Source organism: Nothobranchius furzeri, chromosome 3 (genome assembly GCF_043380555.1).
Source record: "Nothobranchius furzeri strain GRZ-AD chromosome 3, NfurGRZ-RIMD1, whole genome shotgun sequence".
NCBI lineage: Eukaryota > Metazoa > Chordata > Actinopteri > Cyprinodontiformes > Nothobranchiidae > Nothobranchius > Nothobranchius furzeri.
The window spans coordinates 74,118,523-74,143,024 of NC_091743.1; the positions used below are offsets into that span (position 1 = coordinate 74,118,523).

The 24,502-nt window shown below is 41.4% G+C and overlaps 1 protein-coding gene across 3 annotated transcripts; it reads left to right on the top strand.

The window, feature by feature from the left end:
- Positions 1-882: 882 nt before the first annotated feature.
- On the top strand, positions 883-22,634 carry LOC107384956 (DDB1- and CUL4-associated factor 1). 3 transcript variants are annotated; one of them, XM_054732423.2, is made up of 31 exons: positions 1,293-1,451; positions 3,073-3,269; positions 3,348-3,424; positions 3,532-3,605; positions 4,647-4,760; positions 5,268-5,405; positions 5,534-6,130; positions 6,565-6,666; positions 9,001-9,159; positions 9,282-9,461; positions 10,575-10,684; positions 10,869-10,968; positions 11,099-11,268; positions 12,257-12,381; positions 12,467-12,543; positions 13,355-13,519; positions 13,694-13,849; positions 14,124-14,738; positions 14,918-15,195; positions 16,282-16,480; positions 16,842-16,924; positions 17,018-17,102; positions 17,339-17,572; positions 19,047-19,140; positions 20,088-20,192; positions 20,394-20,467; positions 20,824-20,910; positions 21,014-21,196; positions 21,780-21,885; positions 22,057-22,163; positions 22,504-22,634. In XM_054732423.2, exons 1-30 carry the CDS (start codon positions 1,413-1,415, stop codon positions 22,128-22,130), a joined length of 4,797 nt encoding a protein of 1,598 aa, XP_054588398.1. In that variant the 5' UTR covers positions 1,293-1,412; the 3' UTR covers positions 22,131-22,163; positions 22,504-22,634. The 3 variants fall into 3 exon arrangements, with proteins under 3 accessions (XP_015813977.1, XP_054588398.1, XP_054588395.1); XM_015958491.3 differs by lacking the exons at positions 1,293-1,451; positions 22,504-22,634 and adding an exon at positions 883-1,051 and having other exon boundaries at positions 22,057-22,400; XM_054732420.2 differs by lacking the exon at positions 22,504-22,634 and having other exon boundaries at positions 22,057-22,400.
- Positions 22,635-24,502: the final 1,868 nt, after the last annotated feature.

The window sequence follows — 24,502 nt, forward strand, 5'->3', positions numbered from 1 at the left end:
AAAGACCTGAACATGGATCTTGAAATGAACCCTGAAGTTGAATAGTGACAGTGAAGCTGGAGGAGAAGCGGGGTGATGTGGGTGTGTTTGGAGGACTTGGTCAGAAGCCGAGCACAGGCATTCTGAACCACCTGACAATTCAGGGAGGTTCTGCTAAGACACGTGAAAAGAGTTGCAGTAGTCTAAGCGTGAGGAGATGAAGGTGTGGAGAACAGTCTCAAGTTCAGAGCAGGACAGGATGGGACTCAGCTTAGCAATGTTCCTGAGATGGAAGAAGGAAGAGTGAACAAGAGAACTGACATGAGAATCCAGGGTGAGAGCTGGGTCAAGGGTCACACCAAGATTCCTGACAGGGGGTTTGGTGTGAGAAGCAAGCTGACATAAGAGAGTTTCTGACTTTGGGAACCAGCTTGTCTGGGGCACAGATGATGATCTCAGTCTTATCTTCCTTCAGCTGTAGAAAGCTCCCAGCCATCCAGGTTTTAATAGAGTCTAAGTAGGTGTGTAACAGCTGCAGCTTAGACATCTCATGGGGTGAAATGATGCAATAATCACATATATATGGTATGATTTTAAAGATAACTGCACAACATGTTTTATTCATCTTGAACTAGTTGAGCTTTTGTAGTGCAGTGACAGCTGTGATCCAGCAGAGGGAGCCCACACCATAACGTTTTATTACAGCTTCCAAGTTTAGAAGCCGCTGTTTTAAAAACAGCAGAAGCGTGAGTCTGCAGTCGGTGTGAATTTGCTGTCTCCGCGTCTGCAGACGAACTAATGCTTTAAATATCAGCTGAATCTGCCCTTTTAACGTTTTGGACTACAAGTCCCACGAGCAAGTTCACCTCCTTTCGTCATCTAATATCGACCGTTGTTTGATGACGTAGCCTACAGTCGCCGGGCGAAGTTTGAAAATGAACGTCAAACTTTTTTCCCCTTAAACATTTAACGCCAGTGTTGTTTTTTGACAATTTTTCTTTCAAGTTTAGAAGAATTTCATCAAAGTGGGAAACAAAACGAACAACACTGAGCAGAGGAAGCTGTTCCCCAGGTGAGTAACAAAAAAGCGTGATGAGAACATGCTAGCAACCTGAACACGACATTGTCAACATGCTGCTGCTAAAGCCTCCCCTCACCGAGGTCCGGGCCTTAACTGTCCGAGCTTATCTTACCGGAACATTACCGAGACGAGACGACATACTAACGCAGAAGGACGTGCAGCTTGAACTTGATCACATTAGCTGCGTTTTGGAACTGCTAGCTGACTTCAGCCACGGGAATAAAAGTGTCAGAAGAAGCGGGCGCTGGTGAGCCAACTATCCCGATGTCTGGCCCACTTGTTGGGGTGGATTTAAATAATCTCAGGGTTGTTTTCGTCTGATTAAATCCTCTGGATTCACCCCGAAGAAGAGATGAGGCTGCGGCCACGAAACACACTCCGACAGGGGATGGTGGGTTAAATGAAAACTGTTTTTATTCCAGCTCCATGCTGCTTTTCCTCTCGGAGAGGTTGTGGAAACTAAAGAACTTTAATAAAGAGACTTAATGTGCGTCAGGCATTTTTATCATGAGTGATGTAAGAAAGACTTTTAACCAGAAAAAAACAAAAACAACTGAAAATCTAAGTGCATTTTATTGTGAAAGTGACAGGTTTACCCAATGAATTTAATAATTTCCCACTAATTTTGGTGTTGGGAAATGTTTAGTAATCATTTAAATTGTTTATTTTAGGTAAAATAATCCACGAACAGCTCAACATTACATCTCTGTAGTGCAACATTTTAAGCAGACACATTACTGGATTCACCTGGTTCATCAAATAAATGTTATTGTATCTTTTGAGATTGATCGCTCTCACCTTACCTGTACCTGAAGATCTTTGCAGATTTCTGCGAGTTTGATGCTAGATTTTTATACGATTGTTTTGGGTAAACTAGAAGACGACAAAAACAAGTCACTTTAGCTGGACCGTGTTATTTTCACTACCACTGGTTTATCTTCAGACTCACTAGTGGTGTTCCGCCCCTTCACACAGCTGAGGAAAAGTTAAACTAAAGGATCATCTGTTAAAAATCAAGTTGTTGGAGAAATTAAATTAATCTGTTATGCAGAAAAAATTAGATTCTTCTTTCTATAGTCAGAGGTTTACTTATCAGTGGGCAGACCTCACAAAGATGGATTTCTACTTATAATTATTTGACAGTTTCTGTTATCTAGCCTGCATTGAACCTCTTTATTTGTTTATATCTGGATTTTTGATTTAGCCCTGTGCTCATGGCAATAAAGTGATCTGAGTCTTGGTTTGGGTGGTCGGTAATATTTTCATCCTGCATTTATCATCTTTTAATTCCGTTTCTTCTGTATTTTTACCTCAATGCGCAGATCTCCAACCAAGTCTCTTTGGTCCTCTAAGTATGTGTCACGTTTTGTAGTAAAAATGTATTTATATTTCAGATGATATTTTATGTTAACACGCCTGGGTTTTCACGACCTTTAGTGCTCATGTGTTTTACTATTTTAAATATTACTTTTAGATTATTTTTCCTGCGTTATCTGTATTGTTCTTGTATTTTATTTAAAATTTGACATTTTTTTTCCAGAAAGAATATTTTTGTTTTCCAAACTTGCTGCCTAAAACTTGCCTCAGAAGTTTTTGTCAAACGGTTTCTTGCATTCTAGTTTATTCTGTTGCTCTGTGAGCAAAAACCACAAGAGGCCACTTTGTTTTAGCGTTCTAATAGAATAGAATAAAACCCTTTATTGTCCCACAGTGGGGGGATTTTGGTGCCACAGCAGCAATGGCATTCACAACAGAAGCAAAAAGGAGAATTAAAAATAACAGAGTAAAATAGATTAACAAGTAAACAAGAGTATATAACCCATAAATAGACTAAATATTGATACACGTTAAAAAAATAATAATAAAGAATAACAGTGTGGAGTATTTACAGGGAATGGGAACATGAAGTTACAGAAAAACAATAATCCATCGTGCCTCAGCCCTTACAGATGGTTTACCACTGACCTACTGGATGATTTGACCCAACGTGTTGTTTTCCTTCTGTTTTCCAGACCGTGATGTTCTCCCCAGGTGACCAGCTTTCAGCCAGCGCGTCCGCTGTCCTGTCTTCTGCACTGACAGCTGCTGTGTCGGCTGCCATGGCGATCGCCACGGCGGTGGATGCCAAGGCTGATCTCGCTAAACTGCTAGACGAGTGGGAAGAAGCGCAGCAGGGCACCACAGATCAACTGGTGTCCATCTTGACCAAGTCAGAACCGTATTTGTTAACGGTTTCAGAGTGCTTGTTGAAGAGACAACTGTGTCTCAACTCTGTGATTTTTTGTAGAATATCTGAGCTGATTGAACGGGAGACAGGAGAATATCATAAAGCAGACCCAGATCCGTTTGATGATCGTCATCCAGGTGTGTTCACTTGATCTTAAACTTTGTCTTTGACTCAGCTTTTGTTTGAAACTCCTGAACCTGGACCAGACAAGTTGTTGAGTTCCTGTTTTGTTTTACTTTTCCAGGACGAGCGGATCCAGACTGTATGCTTGGACAACTGCTGAAGATGCTCTTTATGAATGATGACTTCACTAATGCGGTAAAAACAGCTGATTGTGTTATTTTGACACACTGTAGCTTTCATAGTACGATACATAAATGTTGTTGTGATAGTTGGGCGTGGCTTAGGCACGCTACTTCCAGGCCTGCTTAAAAAAATGAATGGGAGTCTGAGAAGGTAAAAGTTACTTTCTGATTCTGTTTGATATGTGTCATGGATTTTACCAAAAGAGCACTTATTTTTGACAGGCGGCAAAAGTTGTTTTAGGTGGGCCTGAATCAGGAAGTACAAGTCAGCTGGAGGAGAAATTAGCTTCAGACGACAGGATTTGGAGTCTTATATCTGGACATCTCTCCTCTGATTGGCTAAAAGCAACACGACTTCACCACTGACTGTTTGCTTTACGATGTTGATGTTTAATCTCCACAAATAACACAAGCCTGGAGGAGTTCTGCTGTGTGGTGGAGTTGCTAGCGCTAACGATTAGCTTCTACCAGCCCAGATGTTCACTGCTGTTTCCTGGACGCTAAACCAACAACAGCCTCCCTGTCGTGAGTCCATGAATGCTAAGTGAAATGTGACGTAGACCTGTCAGGATTTTCTAATCCTAGAGTTTCACCGTCTGTTTTCTTTCTCAAGCTAATGCAGGAGATGAGTGTAGGAGACTATTTTCATGTTCAGCCTGCATGTTGAACTCAAAGTGACCTGTTATAATCAGAAAAAATATCTATTTTCAGTGTTTCACACCTATAAAGTGAAAATGTTCTCCAAACTCCAAAGCCAGTTTCGTTTACGTCACAGGGAACATTAGTATTCATGGCCCTGCCCGCCATGGCTTGTGAGCGCCCACAGGAAGGAGAATGTGCTGGTAGAAGCTAACAATTAGCATTAACTCCACAAAAGGATTTTTTTGGAAAAAAAAAAAATGAATAGGAGCTTTGAGCTATTTAGTGACCTTAATAGTTTGTTTTGAAAATGCAAAAACTGATGAGGCTTATTTAGGCGTTTTATAGCGGAGTGCCCTGATCTGGGAAACAAACTAGATTTATAGAGTTTTCACCCTCTTTGCACATTTTTCAGCTTTTGGACTCGTATATAATGAACAGTCGAGAGCTGAGACTCAACACAGCGGCATGTCGCCTCCTTCAGAACATCATGCCGGGTCTTGATGCCGCTGTTGTCTTTGAGGAGAAGGTAAACTTTGTTTCTTTAAGAAAAACACAGTCAAACAGGATGTCAGAAGCTTTTCCTTTGTTTAAGAGTGAATATTTAGTCTTGAACTGCATCACAGAGTAAATCTGAATCAGATGGGCTGTATTGCCATATGTGTGGGAAATCACAACATTAGGAAATTGCTGCGGTTCTTGGTGCAAAAAAAAAAAACAAGAGATAAGCAAAAATAAAAAATAAGCACAATTAAATAATAATATAGAGATGCAAAATGGGTACTTGCAGATAGTTTGCTATTGGTCAAACCGTGCAAAAAACTTCTGACTTTAGTTAAAAATTGTCTCCTAATCATGAGTTAAATGTCTTTCCTATTAGATACTAGACCATGCAGCTGTTATCAGTTATCAGGCAGCAGAAGGCAAAATGAAGCTCTTCAGCAAAAAGGAACAATTAAAGTTTTCAGCCAGAACGAAGACAAGCAAAATGATTTCTGAAGGAGTCTTCCATCTGTGTGCGTGTTTGTTTTTCCAGGAAGGTCTAGTAGAGAAGTTGTTCAGCTGGGCCCGTGAAGCCGAGCGGCCGCTGTGCGTCTATGCCACAGGTCTGCTGGCCAGAGCCATGAGCAACCAGGAAGTGGCCGTAAGCTACAGAGAGCACAACACTCAGCTGGTGGGTCTCTCACTCATCCACAGTGAAACATGCTTTTATACACTGCCTGGCCAAAAAAAAAGGTTGCACCAAAATAAATATATATTTGTTGATTAACCAAAGGTTCCTTATCTCCTGTGACCATCCAGGTATCTGTCGTAATTAAGCGTCTGTGTGAACTACAAGTCTCAGAGACATCAGGTCACTTTAGTTCCTCCCAGATGAATCAGAATCTACCTCAAGACTCTCAGGGTGAATCAGCTCAGACCTCAAGTCCAACCACAAACAAGACAGAGGGGAAACGCGTGGATGAGGAGGAAACAAGGATGGAGAAAGAAGAGAGCAGCAGCTCAACCGCTACTGCCAAACCCCCATCTCTGAGAAATGGTGGCTGCAGCCACACCTCCACCCGCCTGCTTCCAGACTTGGTTTACCAAGCAAGTCCCGATACAGCCTCAAGGGAAATGGAGAACGCTGATGGAGGAGAAGAAGGAGGGGGAGTAAAGAAACGGAACGGGAGAAAGGCTAAACAGAAGCTTGATTTGACCTCCTCCTCCAAGAGGAGCGAGCAGGAAGAGGAGGAGGCGGGGATGGTTGGCACCAGCGAACAGCAGACCAACAGCTCCTCCTGGTCCGAGATGAGTCTGATGTTAATCGGTTCTGACTACTGCCTTTCACCGCTGAGCCCGGCCATGGAGCAGAGGCTCATCTTGCAGTATCTGGCTCCCCTTGGAGATTACCAGGAGGTGAGTCAGTTTTAAGCATCAGATTCTGAGTTTTAGATTATTTTAACCCTTAAGGACCCATGGTGACGCTGGTGCCACAACCCGCTTCAAACATCTGCAAAATTGCTTCTTTAGTCAAATATTCACATTTGAAAACCCTGTTCTATCCATACATACATTAAAAATTATTCTAAATCTTTGTTTTATTTCATTTGTTTCTATATTTTGATGTATTTATTCCAATCTGCTTTCTAATTAAAAAGGTTTTGGGTTCTTAAGGGTTAAAAATGAGCAAATAAAGTGAATAAAACATTGAATCACCCTGCTAACGGTTTTGAACTACATACATCCTGCAACCCTACCGCTGATACCAAAGTACTTTAGCCCTGGTTACCCGTTTTACCTTTAAAAACGTTTATCATACAATGTACTGTATAATCTTAATCTGTTTGTAGTTGCTTGCTGTGTTCATGAAACTGGACGTCCGATCGCTGCTGATGAACTACATCGACCTCAGGAAGACTAAAAACGTCCAGCTCACCTTTGATGCCCTTCTGGTAAGATTTAGATTTGCTTTTAAATCCACACGATGCAACCCTTTCATCAGTTTTATGTGTCGTTAGCGGGTTGTGATTGGTTCTTGTCCTTCATTCCTGGCATTGTGCTTTTACATGTTCACTCTAACATGCATTTTCATGCTTTGTTTTTATGCATTTTACTCATTTCTCTGTTTTTTGCTATACATCTGTTGTGTTTTAGCCTTTGGCTCTTTTAAGTACAGCACTTTGGTTAGCTGCCCTGCTCTTAAACTGTGCTTTATAAATAAATTGGTACGGTATGGTAAAAATAATGGAGCTGGAGCACATTTCCTGCATGTTTTAGATCATGAACTCAGCTGATATTTTTAATTTAGTGATGAGTCTCTGTTAACAGAGTTGCTTTACCTTCAGTGGCTAACAGTAATATCCCAGGTGGACGGTGGGAAGTAGGAATAAAAACTCCCAATAGATCAGTTTCCCTTTTCTGACGGTGTTGGTACAAGATCTGCTCGGTTGCAAGATCGGCTCGGGCTCCTTCGACTGCCGATGACGTCAAAGTACGGCAAACCCACTCGGACAAAATACACTACACATCTATACTGTTGGAAAGAATTTAGCAGTTTCGTTATTAAAATAATGTTTCTTAAGACGTAAGTTTGTGTTTATAATGGTATTTGTAAAATAAAACTATATTGTATTCATAATGTTGAACTCCTCTTTGAGCACATCCCTTGAAGGATCATAGGTATTAGCAACACCTGTGAAATTGTATTTGCAGGAAAGAAGTCTGTCCCGTTTATTGAAGTATTTTGTGTTTAGAGTTTTTGACGTCTTGTCCATGCGTAGTTCAGTTACGCTCATAGCTGCTATAGCCAAAACTCTGGAGTTAAAAGTTTTCTGGCTTTACTATATACCTGTCTGTACTTATTTGATTGATGGTAGTTTTACTTTCTATTAGACTCCAAATGTAATCATTTGGCACGTTTCTAATTCATAATTTGTAAGAATGTAACCGGTGATATTAGCATTAGCATTCCTATGGGTTTTTCCACGTATATTAGCATTGCGCTAACCACTCGCTGCCTCATTGCAGCCTTTGCGATTAGAAAATCTCCTTTTGTCACATCACAATTTAATTGCACATGCAGTTAATCGTTCAGCCCTAATATACATGAAGCTCTATGCTAAAAGTGTATTTTCAAAGATGATGGATTTCTTTGTAAAAGTTGTCCATCTTTCCAACAGAAAGATTTGCCTGGACCAACGTAACGTGATACCAACGTAACGTGATTATGTAATTCCGTAAGGTTCATGTTCAGCCAATCAAGTACTTTGACGTCATCGGCAGTCGACGGACCCCGAGCCGATCTTGCACCTGAGCAGATCTTGTACCGACAACGGCTCCCAGCACTTTTCCCTCAGTGCCTGCTTGGACCAACAAGCATCTCTGTAACTGCCACTCACTGTGACACTCAACATTCATCTGCCAACTGCTGGAGAGAAAGTGGGCCGTCCCTTTAATAACATCCACACTGATTAGTCATTGGTGTCACTTGTGGACAGACAACTCCTGTAGAAACTAATGAAGGCTGAGGAGACATTTCAGCTGTTGGATTAAGGTGTTAAAAAGACAAAAGTTTGCCTTTGCTTTCACCAATGGACACTAGGGGGTGCTAAAAGCAAACCAAAACAACCAAGAGTGCCTTTAAAATTTCTTTTATTTTCCAAATTAGTTATAGAAAAAAGAGTTATGCCTCTCTCTGAAAATATTTCTTTCCATTAGAGACTTTGCAGAACTTTGAGAGTATTATGGTTTTTGTAACTATGTAATAGTTTTTGTTCAAGGTTTAAGTAATTAATTGATTTTTTTAATTTATAATGAAATTATCTTTAAATATTAAAAATATACATAAACCTGTTAAATGATAATTTTGACAAAAAAGCACACATTCACCCCATAAATGGAAAAACAAACGGGGCGCCTGAACAGAAAATCAGTTTAATTGAAGACTAATTAAAATGTGTAAATATATATTTACATTAAATGCATATTTAATAATCTTGTAGGAGTAAAGCAGAAATGTTTTATCCACCCGTGCCTGCTCTACCAAATCTACGTCTGTGTGTGAAAGATTATCTCCACTTTGTGGGCGGGGCTTATTTAGGTGTCTTAACGCTGCTGCTTGCTCGCTGAAGAGCTGGTGGTTGCCATGGTAACAATAATAGCAGGAAACTATCATTAATCAGTATTAAGTGGCTGAGTAGAATAGAAAAAGTTATATTTATTGCATTTATTGAATGCACTTATCAAGGACTGTTCATATGGTAATGATATCCGTTTGCTTTATTTAGTTTCTCGCTGCGCTCCTCCTTCATAAAAAGTTTGCTGCTGATTTCATTGCTCATGGAGGTGTGCAGAAACTTCTGGAGATCCCGAGGCCTTCCATGGCAGCAACAGGAGTTTCTCTCTGCCTCTACTACCTGGCCTACAATCAGGATGCAATGGAGAGGGTACAGTGAATAAGCACTTACGTCCGCTAGGCTGATCTTGGGATTTTGGTTGATAAAAATCAGCTCCATGTAGGTGTGATGGAGTCCCGTGTGTGTCTCACCTGTGTTTTCTTTGCTTGTAGGTGTGCGTGCTACCCGATGGCGTGCTGTCAGATATGGTGTCCTACGCCCTGTGGTTGTTGGAGTCGTCCCACTCTTCAGGCATCTGCCACGCCACCATGTTTTTCTCCATTTCTTTTTCGTTCAGGGTGGTGCTGCAGCTTTTCGACCAGCAGGATGGTCTGCGAAGACTTGTGAATCTGGTTAGTACCAACGCTTCTGCCACTGTGGTGTGGCAGTTTTTGTTACTAAATAAGGACAGAATAATGAAGATAATACAAGACTAGAGTTCACAGAGAAGAGGAGGCTTTGCTGCACTTTAGAGTGTTTGCCTGCTGTTGTAGGTTTGAGGACACAATTCCTATCTCTGCCACACGAAGGTCTTAAATTCTCAATATTCCTGCAGAAAAGTTACTAATGAATATTAATGCATCACACCTATGGTAAGGATTAAATTAGACATATTGTGATGATTTTTGCATTTCTATAGTCTTTAGTCATAAAAAGTATGGATGCACCAAAATAAAAATTCTTTGCTGAAACCGAAAATGAGGAAACATTAACCCTTCAAGTGTCAAAGTCACAATATTGCATTTACCAAGCCACAGCTTCAAATATAATCCGTCATACATTTTTTACTTTACGCAAAAAGATATTGGAAATGTGCAACTTCAATCTGAGCAGCGCTCTTGGGTGTTTCTATTGAATTTTTTGAAGTTTGAAAACCGCCCCGCATTAGGGGAGAGGAGATGAGCGGAGCTCACAGAGGGCGAGTTTTATTATATAATAGAGAGGAGAAGCTTACAATGCTGACAGGTCTGTTCACTGTTGACAAACCTCTTTGACTGCTAATGGCTGACTCCGATTCTGAAGAGTAATGTTCATCCAGTGAGGAAGAAAGAGACGCTGCAGCTTCTTGAGAGTAAACACGCTTCACACACACGATCCAAAGCCGATTTCTCCATGATTAGGACATGGTGGGTTTAGAAAGGATGGTAAAAACAACACTAATAGTGACAGACGTAGAGGGAAAGTCAAATAAAAGATGCAGTAGATGTGAAATCGAAAGTAAAAAGTGCGTCGCGTAATTGATATGAACATTCCAGCAATTGTAATAAAGCAGCATCACTAAAAGGAGTGAAACTTTACTTTTGAAATCCGTATGAATGTTTTTATAAAGCAAAGAGCAAGTTGTCACACGAGGGATGAAACAAAAACAGGGTTTACCAGTCTGTGTTTTTGAAAATCATACTATTTTTTTATCATTAGGTGGTCAGAATAAACACCGTTAAAAAGAGTCTCCCATCTTCCTGTAGATCAGTACTCTGGAGATCCTCAACCCAGAAAACGAGGTGTCCATGATGAACGACGACCAGGTGTTCTCCGGCCGACAGACGGCCAAGCACACCTGCATGGCGCTGCGCAGGTAGAGTTTCATTCACCGGTGGAAAAGATTATATATCTGTGTATAACTGATCTTTTCCACTAGGTTTTCAGTTTTTACTTCATTTTAGTATTAATATGAATTAAACAAGCCTCTGCTGTCTACAGCTCATTGTTGTTAAAAATACAAAATTATTAATAATTGCATCATTAATTCATTTGTGAAGGTACTTTGAGGCTCACCTGGCAGTAAAAACTGAACAGGTGAAACAGTCCCTGCATAGTTCAGACTCTGGCACCGTTGTTGCCCTGCAGCCTTTTTACAAGGTAAAGATTTGTTTTATTTCATTACATCATTTATTATGTGAGCAGCTTACTACATAGATATTACTCTGGAGTGCAAATAAAGTAATAGTTTAACCAGGATCATGAGGAGACTGATGTTTTTTTTTTCCAGGCCTACACCTACACCAGAGAGCAGATAATAGAGATGATGGAGTTTCTTATGGAGTGTGGACTTCCTCAGCTCTACTGGGAACCAGTGGAAGTTTTCTACAAGCTGTCATGTGTTCCTTTAATCCTTCAGCTCATCTCCACAGCCTGCGACTGGAAGACCTACTATGGCAGGTACTCTAACTCTCAGTCAGCTGTTGGAAGTAAGGTCGACAGGCTTGCCAAAACTATTCAAGGTGTGGTTCACTGAAAAAACATGTCTTAATGATTATTTCTGATTCTAATGAGTCACTCTGAGAGGTTCATGCAGGCTGAACATGAAAATAGTCTCCTACACCTATCTCCTGCATTAGCTTCTGATAGAAATAGACGATGAATCTAGGATTAGAAAATCCTGACAGATTTACGTCACATTGTCACTAACATTCATGGACTCACCCATCTTGACTCACAACGGGGAAGGCTGTTGTTGATTTAGCGTCCAGGAAACGGCAGAGAATGTCTCGGCTAGTAGAAGCTTACCGTTAGCGTTAGCAACTCCACCACACAGCAGAACTCCTCCAGATTTGTGTTATTAGTGGAGATAAAACATCAACATTGCAGAGCAGAGTCAGTAGTAGAGTCATCACTGTTAGCCAATTAGAGGAGAGATGTCCAGATATCAGGAAATACGGCTCCACATCCTGTCATCTGAAGCTCAGCCCTGATGTGGCTCACTTCTACTTCCTGAAAGAGTACGACTTACAAGACTCTCATTCCTACTAAATGATGAATGACCCGCACTTGTGTAGCACCTTTCAGACTCAGAGGACTCCAAAGTGCTTTACACTACAGTGTACCATTCACCCATTCACACCCTGGTGGTGGTGCCCAGAGGCAAGGCCACCGAGCACACACGCCACCGGTCCCTCCGACCACCAACAGCAGGCAAGATGGGTTAAGTGTCTTGCCCAAGGACACAACAGCAGTATTCTCTGTCCGGAGCTGGGATTTCACCTACAACTCTACGATTATTGGACAACCCGCTCTGTCTCCTTAGCTACTGCTGCCCTGAAGTGTTCCACACCTTTAAACGAAGTCTGTCATAGTTTGTTCTTTTCTATAAACTTAATTTTTCTGTATTTTTTAGCACATAAAACCTCTTTTTGTCTTATTTCACCAGGAGCGACACGGTTCGCTATGCTCTGGACATTGTGGCGATTCTTGCTGTGGTTCCTAAGATCCAGTTGGTGCTGGCTGATACCGTTGATGTGTTAGATGAAAACAGGTCACTTGTTTCCACTGTAGGTCAGTAAAATGTTTTTGTTTTCCACTTAAGTTTTTGTGTAGCTCAATAGTTGAGTTACGAGTGTTTTTGGTATTTCTGCTTCAGGTATGAGCATCATTCTGGGAGTTGCTGAGGGCGAAGTGTTTGTCAACGATGCTGAGATTCAGAAGTCTGCTCTTCAAGTAATAATATTGGTCTACGTCAGTCATTTATCTACTGCTCTACCCAAAAAATGTCTAAAATAACTTTAAATTTGAGCAAATTTATAATTATCATTAAAGTCCAGTTTTTAGAGCCCTTTGAATTGAACAGCTTGTTTCTCTCTAGACATCAAACGCTAAATAATCTTGCTGCTCTAACATGAAACACCGTTTCTATTTTAGTTTTATTTTTCCATTACATGTTATAGCTGTTCTAAACCTCTGTCCAGTCTAGATCCTTCATATGTTAACTCTTCATGGGTGAATTCCTGGAACTGCATTGAATGTAGTAGTAGTAGTAGTACTAGTAGTAGTAGTAAGAGTAACGCAAGCTTTTACTTTAATTATGCTTAGAATATCCAGGATTTATGATGTACTTGGGCGGCAGTAGCTCAGGAGGTGGAACGGATTGTCCATTAGCTAGAAGGTTGCAGGTTTGATCCCATTTCTGATCAGAGAATTCTGCTGTTGTCCTTGGGCAAGGCACGTAACCCACCTTGCCTGCTGCTAGTGGTGGTCGGAGGAGCCGGTGGTACCTGTGTTTTGTGGGCCACGCCTCTCAGTGTGCCCCCGGGCAGCTGTGGCTACATCGCAGCTCTTCCCCACCAGCGTGTGAATGGGTGGGTGGCTGATTTTGTTGCAAAGTGCCTTGGGGGGGTTGTAGAACCCGAAGAAGGCGCTATACAAATACAGGCCATCTACTCAGACAACATGTTATGTTATGCTTTATTTAAATCAACATTCTCTCAGAAAGGGTATTTTAACTCCCGTCTTGTCTCCTGTTTTTATTCAGGTGATAATAAACTGTGTGTGCGCTCCAGACCAGAGCATGAACGCTGTGGGGGCTTTTGCTGTTGCCCCCCTCAGGCAGCCTCTGCACCACCAGCAGCCCCCCACCACCCACAACCGTGTGCTGGCCCACATGTGGCATGTAGTGCAGAACAATAATGGTATAAAGGTCAGAAAACAGAAAAAGTCTTTGCTTTTATGTCAGGATTTGTGCTTAAATTGTTTTTTTGGGTTTTATGTTGTAAATGTATGAATGTTTTTCACTAAACACCAAGAAGACTAAATAAAATGTGTTCCTTGTCCTCGTAGGCTCACATCCTCCTGTACTTGTTTCATCTTTCAGGTGCTTCTGTCTCTGCTGTCGGTGAAGATGCCCATCACAGATGCGGACCTGATCCGGGCGCTGGCCTGCAGAGCTCTGGTCGGACTCTCTCGCAGCTCTGCCATCAGACAGATCATCAGCAAGTTACCGCTTTTTACCAGCGGTCACATCCAGCAGGTGAGCAGATATGAAACTGTAAATGAGATGAAGACAACAGCATCATGTCGTGTGGCATTAATCTCAAACACTGGATTTGTTTTTTACACCTTTTGTATTTTTATTTATTATGTTTAAATACCAGCTCTTCATAAATAATGAGGTACTTTAAACCAGTGTAGATTAATAAAGGTTAAGCTTTTATAAAAATCCTTGAAAATTATTGGAACAGACGGATAAAGTGTGTATTTGTTTTCACGCGTATAATCCTGGTTTTACTTTCTAACCCCCCCAGCTGATGAAGGAGCCTGTGCTGCAGGACAAACGAAGTGAACATGTCCGTTTTTGTCGCTATGCCGCTGAGCTGACGGAAAGAGTGTCCGGCAAGCCACTCCTCATGGGCACCGATGTCTCGCTCGCCCGTCTTCAGAAGGCCAGCGTGGTTGCCCAGTCCCGCATCACCTTCTCTGAGAAAGAGCTCCTCATGTTGATCAGGAACCACCTGGTGGCCAAAGGATTGCATGACACGGCGAATACCCTTGTTAAAGAGGCAAATTTACCCGTAGCATCCCACTGTCCCAACTCGGCCTCCTCCTGTGTCACCCCTCCCCCCTCTTCCTCATTACCTAGGACTTGTCGGTTAGCCGGCGGGATCACGGCGCGCATTGCCGGCCATGTTGGAACCTCCCCTGTGTCCTCAGGTGCTTTAGCCGCTTCTCGATCGCTGGTCATTCCTCAGTCAGCAGGCTCTCTGGCGTCTACCTCAGCCAACTCCACTCCTCCTTCCGGACTGGGATCACATTTCGCAGGCCGGATTCTGTTCTCACGGGAACGCCTGGTGGCAAACAGCAACTCGGGGAAGAAACCTTGTGCGCTAAAACAAAAATCTGACCACGGTGCTTTCATACAGGTTGGTGATTCATTTCAGGTAAAGTTTTGTCCTCTTGGCAGAAAAATAAATGTTTAAGAAGTCAGTTCACCCCAGAATGAACTGTTAAACCTTTAATATATTTTAGTTTGTAGATTTAATTATTAGGACATGAAGCGCTAAAGGCTACTATCTTTTATCTCCTCTTCTCTCTTGGTCAGACTCCAGCTATGAAAAAACAGCTGGAGCGCCACCTTCCCTCTCCACCGACCCTAGACGGCATCATCACAGAGTACCTGAGGGAGCAACATGCCCGCTGCCCCAATCCTGTCACTACCTGCCCCCCCTTCTCTCTTTTCACCCCCCACCGCTGCCCAGAGCCTAAACAGAGGCGACAGGCTTCGCCCAATTTCACCGCCCGCCTTGGAAGCCGGGTTTTGCACCCTAAATATGGAGGTGTGGACCGGGCGTGTCTGGATCGACATCTGATATTCAGCAGGTAAGAGCCAGGCTCCGCGTTGGTTATTTAAAGCTGTATCGTGACCATGAAGAATCAACTTTATTAGTCATTTCAACCAGCGTGACAAAATTTTACTCCACGGCCCAGACTAACCAAGAATAAACACGCGAACGTTTAGACAGAAAACAGGTACAGTCAGGCTATGAGACCCACCCAGCGAGCCAGCAAAGTACATCACAGTCCCAACCAGGACTGGGGAAGGGAGGCATCTCTTCACACTGGAGAGTGACCGCATTGATGGCAGGATACCACAGAAAAGCACCACGCCCTCTGCTGTCCTGGTGGAGAATTGCTTTACAACACTGACACACCAGTGGAGAAGTGTAAATGGAAAAAATCTCAGTTAATGCACGTGCGCCTGATCACAAAGTTCCAGAGGCTTAAGAGGGCGCCAGATTCAGAGAAAGTTGATAGTTTTGGAACAGGCCAGAGATGACTTTTTCTCCCTGCCTTCAGTCTTAGCTGGTCTCAAGGACATCTAAACAATGTAGTTTAATTCCCACCAAGCTCTGCAGCGACTTTCTCCAAGCAGGAATCCATTCTGTGTGTGTGCATGTGAGTTCATCAAGATTGCTGCTTAGGGTATCTAGCTAGCGATTCATCTCAGAGTCTGAGTTTGTGTTCAAATCACGTCAGATCAGAATCTGAAGGGTTTTATGTGCGAGAATCACAACATTAGGAAATTAACTTGCTCCAAACAGCAGGAATCCAGTGATCATAATTCCAAAAATCCATATGTCTTCTGTGTCTTCCACGGAAGGCAAGGAAAAGCACATTATATTCCACTTCTTTCAGGAATCTAATGTATCCATCCGGGTTTGCTCCTTCTGGATATGAGAAAACCTCCTCCGTTCTTAATGTGGGAAAAATGTTGTCATTTGCATTCATAGACCAGCTCTCCAGGTCCATGGTTTGTAAAATGAGAGGAGCACTCTTGGAGACAGGACAGGACAAAGGGCTTTTGGATGAAAAGGGAGGATAGGAGAAAAAAGGGTCTCTACTCTCCCAGAGCCAGAAGAGAATGTCTTGGTCACCTGTCTCTTTCTCCGCTTGTTTTATTTTTAGGTTTCGTCCCATGTCGGTGTTCCATGAGTCAGGTGGAGGCGAGAGCAGTTTTACCTGTTGTGCCTTTTCAGCTTGTGAGCGTTTCCTGATGCTGGCCACCTGCTCGGGTCACGTCAAGCTCCACAACGTCTTCTCTGGGGACGAGGAGGCCAGCTACACCTGCCACACGTCCGCCATCACACACCTGGAGCCCTCCAGGGTACGTTACAAATCCGCCCTATCGCACCTTTTTTTTTTTGGAAATGACTCGCATAACATTCTCAACATGAATTGTTTTGTGATTTTTCTTATTCTCTCGTTTCTTTTGAGTTTCACAGAATAAAACATCTGAAGATGCTGTTAAATACTTTAAACCTAAATTATAGTTGGAGCAGAAGAGAATTAGGAAGTCAACTAAAACACAGTTAACGAGGAAGCAGAGCGGCTTATTTTTAAGCTCTTTTCAGATTTATTTCCTCAGACTGAGGTGAATTGTCAGTCACAGCCGACGGATCCTATGAGCCTGAGATTAAGGTGGAACATTTGTTATTCCTCACTTTCTTTTTTTATGTTTTTGCCAGGATGGTAAGTTGTTTCTTACCTCTGCTTCCTGGAGCGTCCCCCTGTCAGCTCTCTGGAGTATGGATGGTGTCTTTAGCTTAAAGTAAAACCAGTTTTCATTTTACTCTTAATTTTCCACAACAGCAGCAATAAAATGCACTGTTGTTTAGATTATTCTGATGTTTTTGTTCCACAGGAACTCCTTTGTAGACGATCATTATGTTGAGTTTAGTAAACTCACTCAGGACAGAGTCATCGGCACCAAGGACCAAATCGCACACGTGCGTATTGTTCTAGCTTTGGTCGTGATAAAACTGATGTAGAAAACATATTGTGTTGTTTTGTATTCCATCACATCGTTCCTTGTCTTGTATTTGTTTAGATTTTTAAATGAACAGAAACAAAAAAGGTGATCAAAGACAAAATATCTTTGTTTACAAGGGCTGTAAAGAAGCTGATATTTTTATAAAAGTGAAGAATTAGAAGAGACTTTTTTTTTTTGTTCCCTTTCCTGTAGATCTACGACATCCAGACAGGTCAGAAGACGCTGACCCTGAACGACCCTGCTCTGGCCAACAATTACAAGAGGAACTGTGCCACCTTTAACCCCAGCGACGACCTGGTGCTGAATGACGGGGTTCTGTGGGACGTGCGGGTGGCACGGGCCATCCATAAGTTTGACAAGTTCAACATGAACATCAGTGGTGTTTTCCATCCTAATGGCCTGGAGGTCATCATTAACACAGAGATCGTATCCACTGGTTCTGCCTGCTTTAAGGAAACATGTTTTAGAATAGAAACGGACAAAACTCCAAATATTTCATGACATGTGAGGCTTAATTATGAAATATTTAGTGATTTTACAAGTCAGTGTACAGTGAGGAACATAAGGATTTGAACACCCTGTGGTTTTTGCAAGTTCAGACCCCAAATCATGGAGGGGCCTGAAATTCACATTGAGCAATCGTGGCCAAAAGTTTTAAAAATGACACAAATATTAGTTTTCACAAAGTTTGCTGCTAAACTGCTTTTAGATCTTTGTTTCAGGGGTTTCTGTGACATACTTAAATATGATTACAAGCACTTCATAATTTTCAAAGGCTTTTATCAACAGTTACATGACATTTGTGCAAAGAGTCCGTATTTGCAGTGTTGGCCCTTCTTTTTCAGGACCTCTGCAATTCGACTGGGCATGCTCTTGGTCAACTTCTGGGCCAAATCCTGACTGATAGCAACCCATTCTTTCATAATCACTTCTTGGAGTTTGTCAGAATTAGTGGGTTTTTGTTTGTCCACCCTCCTCTTGAGGATTGACCACAAGTTCTCAATGGGATTAAGATCTAGAGAGTTTCCAGGCCATGGACCCAAAATTTCAACGTTTTGTTCCCCGAGCCACTGAGTTATCACTTTTGCCTGATGGCGCGGTGCTCCGTGGTGCAGGAAAATGCATTGTTCTTCACCAAACTATTGTTGGAAGAAGTTGCTGTCGGAGGATGTTTTGGTACCATTCTTTATTCATGGCTGTGTTTATGGGCAAATTGTGAGTGAACCCACTCCCTTTGATGAGAAACAACCCCACACGTGAATGGTCTCAGGGTGCTTTACTGATGGCATGACACGGGACTGACGGCAGCGCTCACCTTTTCTTCTCTGGACAAGTCTTTTTCCAGATGCCCCAAACAATTGGAAAGGGGCTTTGTCAGAGAATATGCCTTTGCCCCAGTCCTCAGCAGTCCACTCGCCATACTTTTTGCAGAAGATCAGTCTGTCCCTGATGTTTTTCTTGGTGAGAAGTGGCTTCTTTGCTGCCCTTCTTGACACCAGGCCATCTTCCAAAAGTCTTTGTCTCACTGTGCGTGCAGATGTGCTCACACCTGCCTGCTGCCATTCCAGAGCAAGGAACTGGTGGCACTCCGATCTCTCAGCTAAATCCTTGTTAGGAGACTATCCTTGCTGGACTTTCTTGGATGCCCTAAAGCCTTCTTAACAAGAACTGATCCCCTATTAAAAAGACCAACAATCAGCTTTGGTATGCCAATGTGTGGACCGTATGCTAAAACCTAGCATCCAGCATGAGCAAACACACTGAAACCTAAGATAATTATGAGCCACCTTGTTAAAAAGCCAAATGGCACTGTGGTCCCATTCCTCGGATTTGAACTCAGTTTGTACTCAGCTGATCCCTGCATGTGTCTGTAGCTGTTAGCCTTGACAGCAGGTGTCAGTGGGATCTGAGAACTTTCCATCTCCTGCACACCGTTCCTGCTCTGGATCAGTGCCAGGTGGTCTTCAACAGAAACGGCACCATCATGTATGGAGGTATGAGAACGTGGGTTTCGTAGATCAGGGGTCTGCAGCTCTGGCGCCACAAGATTTATGTTTTTGAATATAGATATAAAACTGCAGGTTTAAACAGCTCTTCAGGTTTTTCACAAACTGCGTTAAATTCCCACAAGAGAAAGACTAAAAACATCAGTGATACATTTAGATCTTTTTTTTTTTTCATCATTTTCAGCAAAACCCAACATCCCATAGAAAACATCCATGCACGTTAGCAATTTTTCTCTTAATTTAAAGCTTAGTTGTTTGCAGACACTAGAAAAAAAGGTTTCTGAATCCTGATTACAATCAGACTCTTTAATTCTGACTTTTTCTCAGAATCTTGAGAAAAAAATATTTTTTGGTGCACATAATCCTCTGTAAAGCCCTTAGATGTTTTTCTTATTTTGAAAGATGGCTTTTAGAAGGCCCTGTAACCTTTGTGGCTCTAAACGCCAGTGATGCACCGATATGAAATTTTTGGGCCAATACAGATATCCAATATTAAAATCACTGTTGTGGCCGATAACCGATATTTGCAGATACCGATATATTGACATTAATGCTTCTAAAATCAGATTATGTATAGAATGAAAATGATTAAAGCTGAGTTTACATTATTATGTACACACAACACACACATTTACGGTTCTGAAATGATTTCATTCACTGTTCACATGACTAAACAAATACACGTCGCCCCCATCACCCTCTGAAACAGGCAAACAAATGGAGACGAAATGGAAAAAATATCGGTTGTTAAAATCAGCCCAGTTTTATTTATCGAACCGATATATTGTCCATCCCTACTAAACTCATTTTACTCTGGTTGACTGAGGGGGACAAACGTGTCTTTAGACCGTAAAGGCTGCAGATGGTTGGCTAATTTATTTAATCCCTCTGCATTCACGCTTCATGTCCTCGTCGGTCGTCTCTTTTCTGCTCAGCCATGCTGCAAGCTGACGATGAGGATGATGTGATGGACCAGCAGATGAAGAGTCCCTTTGGGTCGTCCTTCAGAACCTTTGATGCCACAGACTACAAGCCGATCGGTATGAATCAAAAACGTCACGCCATCTATCTGCTGTATTTAACACTTCCTGCCTTTTGTTTGTCGTTTAGATGTTATTTTAGATCTTTTAAATGCCATAAATGATTAATAAAACATTCAAATGATGCTTCTGTGTCCCAGAATGTTTTATTCCATTACCTCTGTTTGTAATCTGGTTTTGTGTTTGTGTTTTTATCTACAGCTACAGTGGATGTGAAGAGGAACATCTTTGATCTGTGCACGGATACCAAGGACTTCTACCTGGCTGTTATAGAGGTACCTCCTTCACATTTCCCTCGCTTTCATTTGAGTTTATTTTCCTCCTGGAAAATGGGAATTGCCTAAAAACACTTGCTGCCCAAACTACTCCCCTTGTTACCGTTTCTGTTCTGAGCTTGTGGGGTGGAGGGCATCTCCTGGGCTAGGATGAGGATCACCACCTCTTGGGCTGATGCCGTGGAAAAGGGGTGGATTTCCCACTCCGGCTTAGGGAGAGGTCCGATCTCAGGGGGAGGAGTTTAGGTTTCCTCTGGGTCTTGTTGAGGTTGACAGATAGACAGATGGATCGGGGCTACGTCAAACATTACAGGAACATAAGGCATTGGACTGATCCACTTCCTGATTCTCCACAGAGCCAGGATGCAGTGAGCTTGGACACAGTCTGCCGTCTTTATGAAGTGGGCCGACAGAAGCTGGTCGAGGAAGGAGATGATGATCAGGTGAGGTTTCTTTTTTAACAATGTTTGTTTACCATGTTTTGAACAAAGGTGAAAAGTTCAGTTTATTCCTCAGTTTATTATTGGAATTGTTCTTTTCTTCCAGGATGAAGAAGATCAGGATGATGATGACCATTCCTCAGACACGGACGATGATGATGATGATGACGATGATGATGTCATCGATATAGACCCTCTCATAGAGGAACTTGCAAATATTGAAGAGCGGGAACGGGAAAACGAAGAGCAGGATCCTCGGGAGCGACCCACCTCACCTTCAGGCCAAGAGGTTTGTGATTTTTCTGATAGAATCAGACAAATAATTAAACCATTTTTTGTTATTGAAGAAACAAACTTTCCTGTTGACAGCTGCAATTTTCACATGAATAAAATCTCATTTCAGCAAACTCCTCAGGTTAAAGAGGTTAGAAGTTACGTTTAGTTGATAAAAACCAAATTCACCACTGAGGTGCAATTAAACTCCAGTTTTAATCCCACCAACTGTTTTATCAACTTAAACACAAGAAAGTGATATTTTCAGCTGCTGCCATTAACTTCTGCTGTTTATTAAAACCTATTTGTGGTTAAGAAAGCTAAATATGGTGATAAATGATCATAAACTAGTGATATATGTATAAATATTATATTACCTGGTTTCTTAGTGGTTGTGTCCGAGTAAAGCTGCATAATTCATTAGGATAAAAGTGACCAATGACTGAAGGATATTCCTGTGAAAGGCCATCAACACTGACCGTGTAATGGCTTATGTCTTAAAAACAAAGCATTTATTGATTTTAAGAAGAGATTAACAACTACATACATGAAATAAAGTTCAGATTTTTTTAAAGGCATTTCCTTCTGTTCCCTTTTAGCTTTTGGGTCTTCTCGGAAGCAGCAGCAGCGATGATAACAGTAACAATAATGATGATGTTGAATCTGATGATTCAGACCCAGAGATATCCGATGCAAACCCAGATTGTAAGTAACACTTTTGATGTTTTTGACATACTTGATCTGAAAATGTGGTTGAATTCAACTCTGTCCTGATGTCCTTTGTTGTTTGTGCAATTTTATGAAACCTCTGTGTGTGCGTGTGTGTGTGTGCGTGTGTGTGTGTGTGTGTGTGCGCGTGCATGTGGCCATGTTTAGTTCTTGAAGTATCTGATGACGATGATGAAGACTCTGAGATGTCTCAGTCCATCCCTGACAGGTGGTTCTCATGACGCAAGAGAAGAGCCCTCCTCCTGTTAATGCAAGTCTTGTTTTATTACATCACAGATTAAATAATCCCAAAAACCAAAGATTTCTGATTAAAGATGACAATATAAGTCTCTTTCTGCTTCAGTTTTCTGTTAATTAGAGTAAGTTCTGAAAAGTGTATATGTTTTGTTTTATTTGTTTCATTTGAACCTTTTAAAGTTGAGATTTCTTCTCTGCTGCTGGAAAACTGGATTTACAATAAATGACATGAAGCAGTTTCTTAAGAATAACAATCATTTTGAAACCTTTGCTGTATTTTTGTTACTTAAAATTTCAGTTTTGATCAAATTAGCTTCAGACATTTCAACATCTTTCCTCTAATGTGTAAAAAGGTAGAATGGATTCCAGATGAGCTGGAGGTGATATGACCCCCAAGTGAAGCTGTAACCTGTCCTGGAACACAAACCTTACCTGGAAGCAGCCAAAAGTCAGTAGACCTGATTTGAGGTCAGATTATTTAAAAAAAAAAAAAACACACATCAAACTAAACTTCAGTTGTTTCCAACACTTTGAAACGCCCTGTTGACCTTTTGCTTTGGTCATATTGCTAATTTTTTTTACAGTTTCATTTGTCATGTAGTAAAATCTTTTTAAAATGTGTAGGTTGGGCTAACATGCTAGCTTTAGCATCCCAGCGTGAGACCTGGTTGGAAACCAGCATTTATACTTTTATTTATATTACAGTTGAGGCTGCAGTTGAGTTTCATGTTTATAATAAAAGTTTTCACCGTTAGGCTGTGTGTGTGTGTGTGTGTGTGTGTGTGTGTGCGTGTGTTTTCTGCACACCCAAACGTTAAACCAGCCACATTTTCTACCTGCTAAAGTTGTTTATAACATTTATTAAAGAAAACAAACTGGAGATGCAACCATTTCTTTTGTTTGTATTTGAGTGTTTTATTTTTTCTGTACATGCTCTTATTTATTTGGTTGTGTTTATGTTTGAAGCTGATTTTCTTTAGTTTAATTTTTTGTGCTCTTAGCCTGAATTAATCAGGTAACTGGAAGCTAAAAGCAAACTCTGTAAAATCAGAGGCTGAGCTGTTTCAGTAACTTAAAATATCCTCCTAAATTATAAAAATGTTTTTTAAACTAAAAGAAATGTAGAAAATTTAATTTAGAAAATTAAAAGAATGTTTATTCATAATTAAGATGTTGTTGGGGACGCTGTGTGTGTGTGTGTGTGTTTAGACCAGTTCTATGCACAAAGCCTGTTCATGAGCCATATAGCAGTTTGAAACAGCTGGATTTTGTCAAGTTGCAGAAGAATAAAATGATTTTTAGTAAATGCTTCACAATGTGATTATTGCTATTTCAAATTTGATCTTAAAGCTTCATTAGTGGCCTGAATATGTGTAGCAATTTGAGTTATTTTTAGCCAGGCACTACAGTTTTACTAAACTCATGTTGTATTTTTCTGTTTAGATTTTTCTACCAGAGCCTGTTTACCTCATGGAATAATTCGATTTTACATCACGAATCTACGCGATCCCATAAGGCCTGCAACACTAGATTATCTCTATGGGTAAAAAATAAAAAATAAAAAAAAAGCCGTTTTCTGGTGTTTAAACAGGAAATTCAACTTACAGTGCAGTTTCTTTTACCTGGTTTATTTATTGTGAATTTGCATCTGCAACTAAAAGCCATGCAGGAATCGTACTGCCACCATATTCTTCTGTTTTAGCTGCAACTAATGAAAACATTTCCTTAAGTCTGATTTCTGAATGAATGACTAAATAGTCCCTGTAAGTTGTGTGTGTGCGTGACTCTCTCTCTCTAGTTGTTTGTCTCCCTGTGATGAACTACTGACCTGTCATGTGACCACTTGTGCACCAGTTCTCTGAGACCCCACCCAATGAAAGAGATTAAGTTAAAGGTGCAGTATGTAAGAATATAGTGAGAAAATCCCAAGAGTCAAATGTTTCAGTCATTTTGGAAGGAAGGTTACACTGAAACGTATTTCATATCCAGCTGGCTGCAGGGAGTTGCCAGTTTTTGTCCTTTAGAAACAAAGAAAGGAGAAACTACTGTTTACCATCAGTGAGTGTGGGTGAGCGGGTGGGGGGAGACGAGCGGTAGAAAGCTCCATAGTTGTTCAAAGTGGTTGCAGTAACCACATTTGGGGGCAGCAGTAGCTCAGGAGGTTGAGCGGATTGTCCAGTAAGCGGAAGGTTGCAGGTTTGATCCCGGCTCCAGACAGAATGTTTCTGACACTTAATCCACATTGCCTGCTTGTGGTGGTCTGAGGGACCGGTGGCACCAGTGCTCTTGTAGAGAGGGTAATTATCTATGTATTTGGGTGCTTTTAAAGCTTAATATACTATACACTTTGACCAGT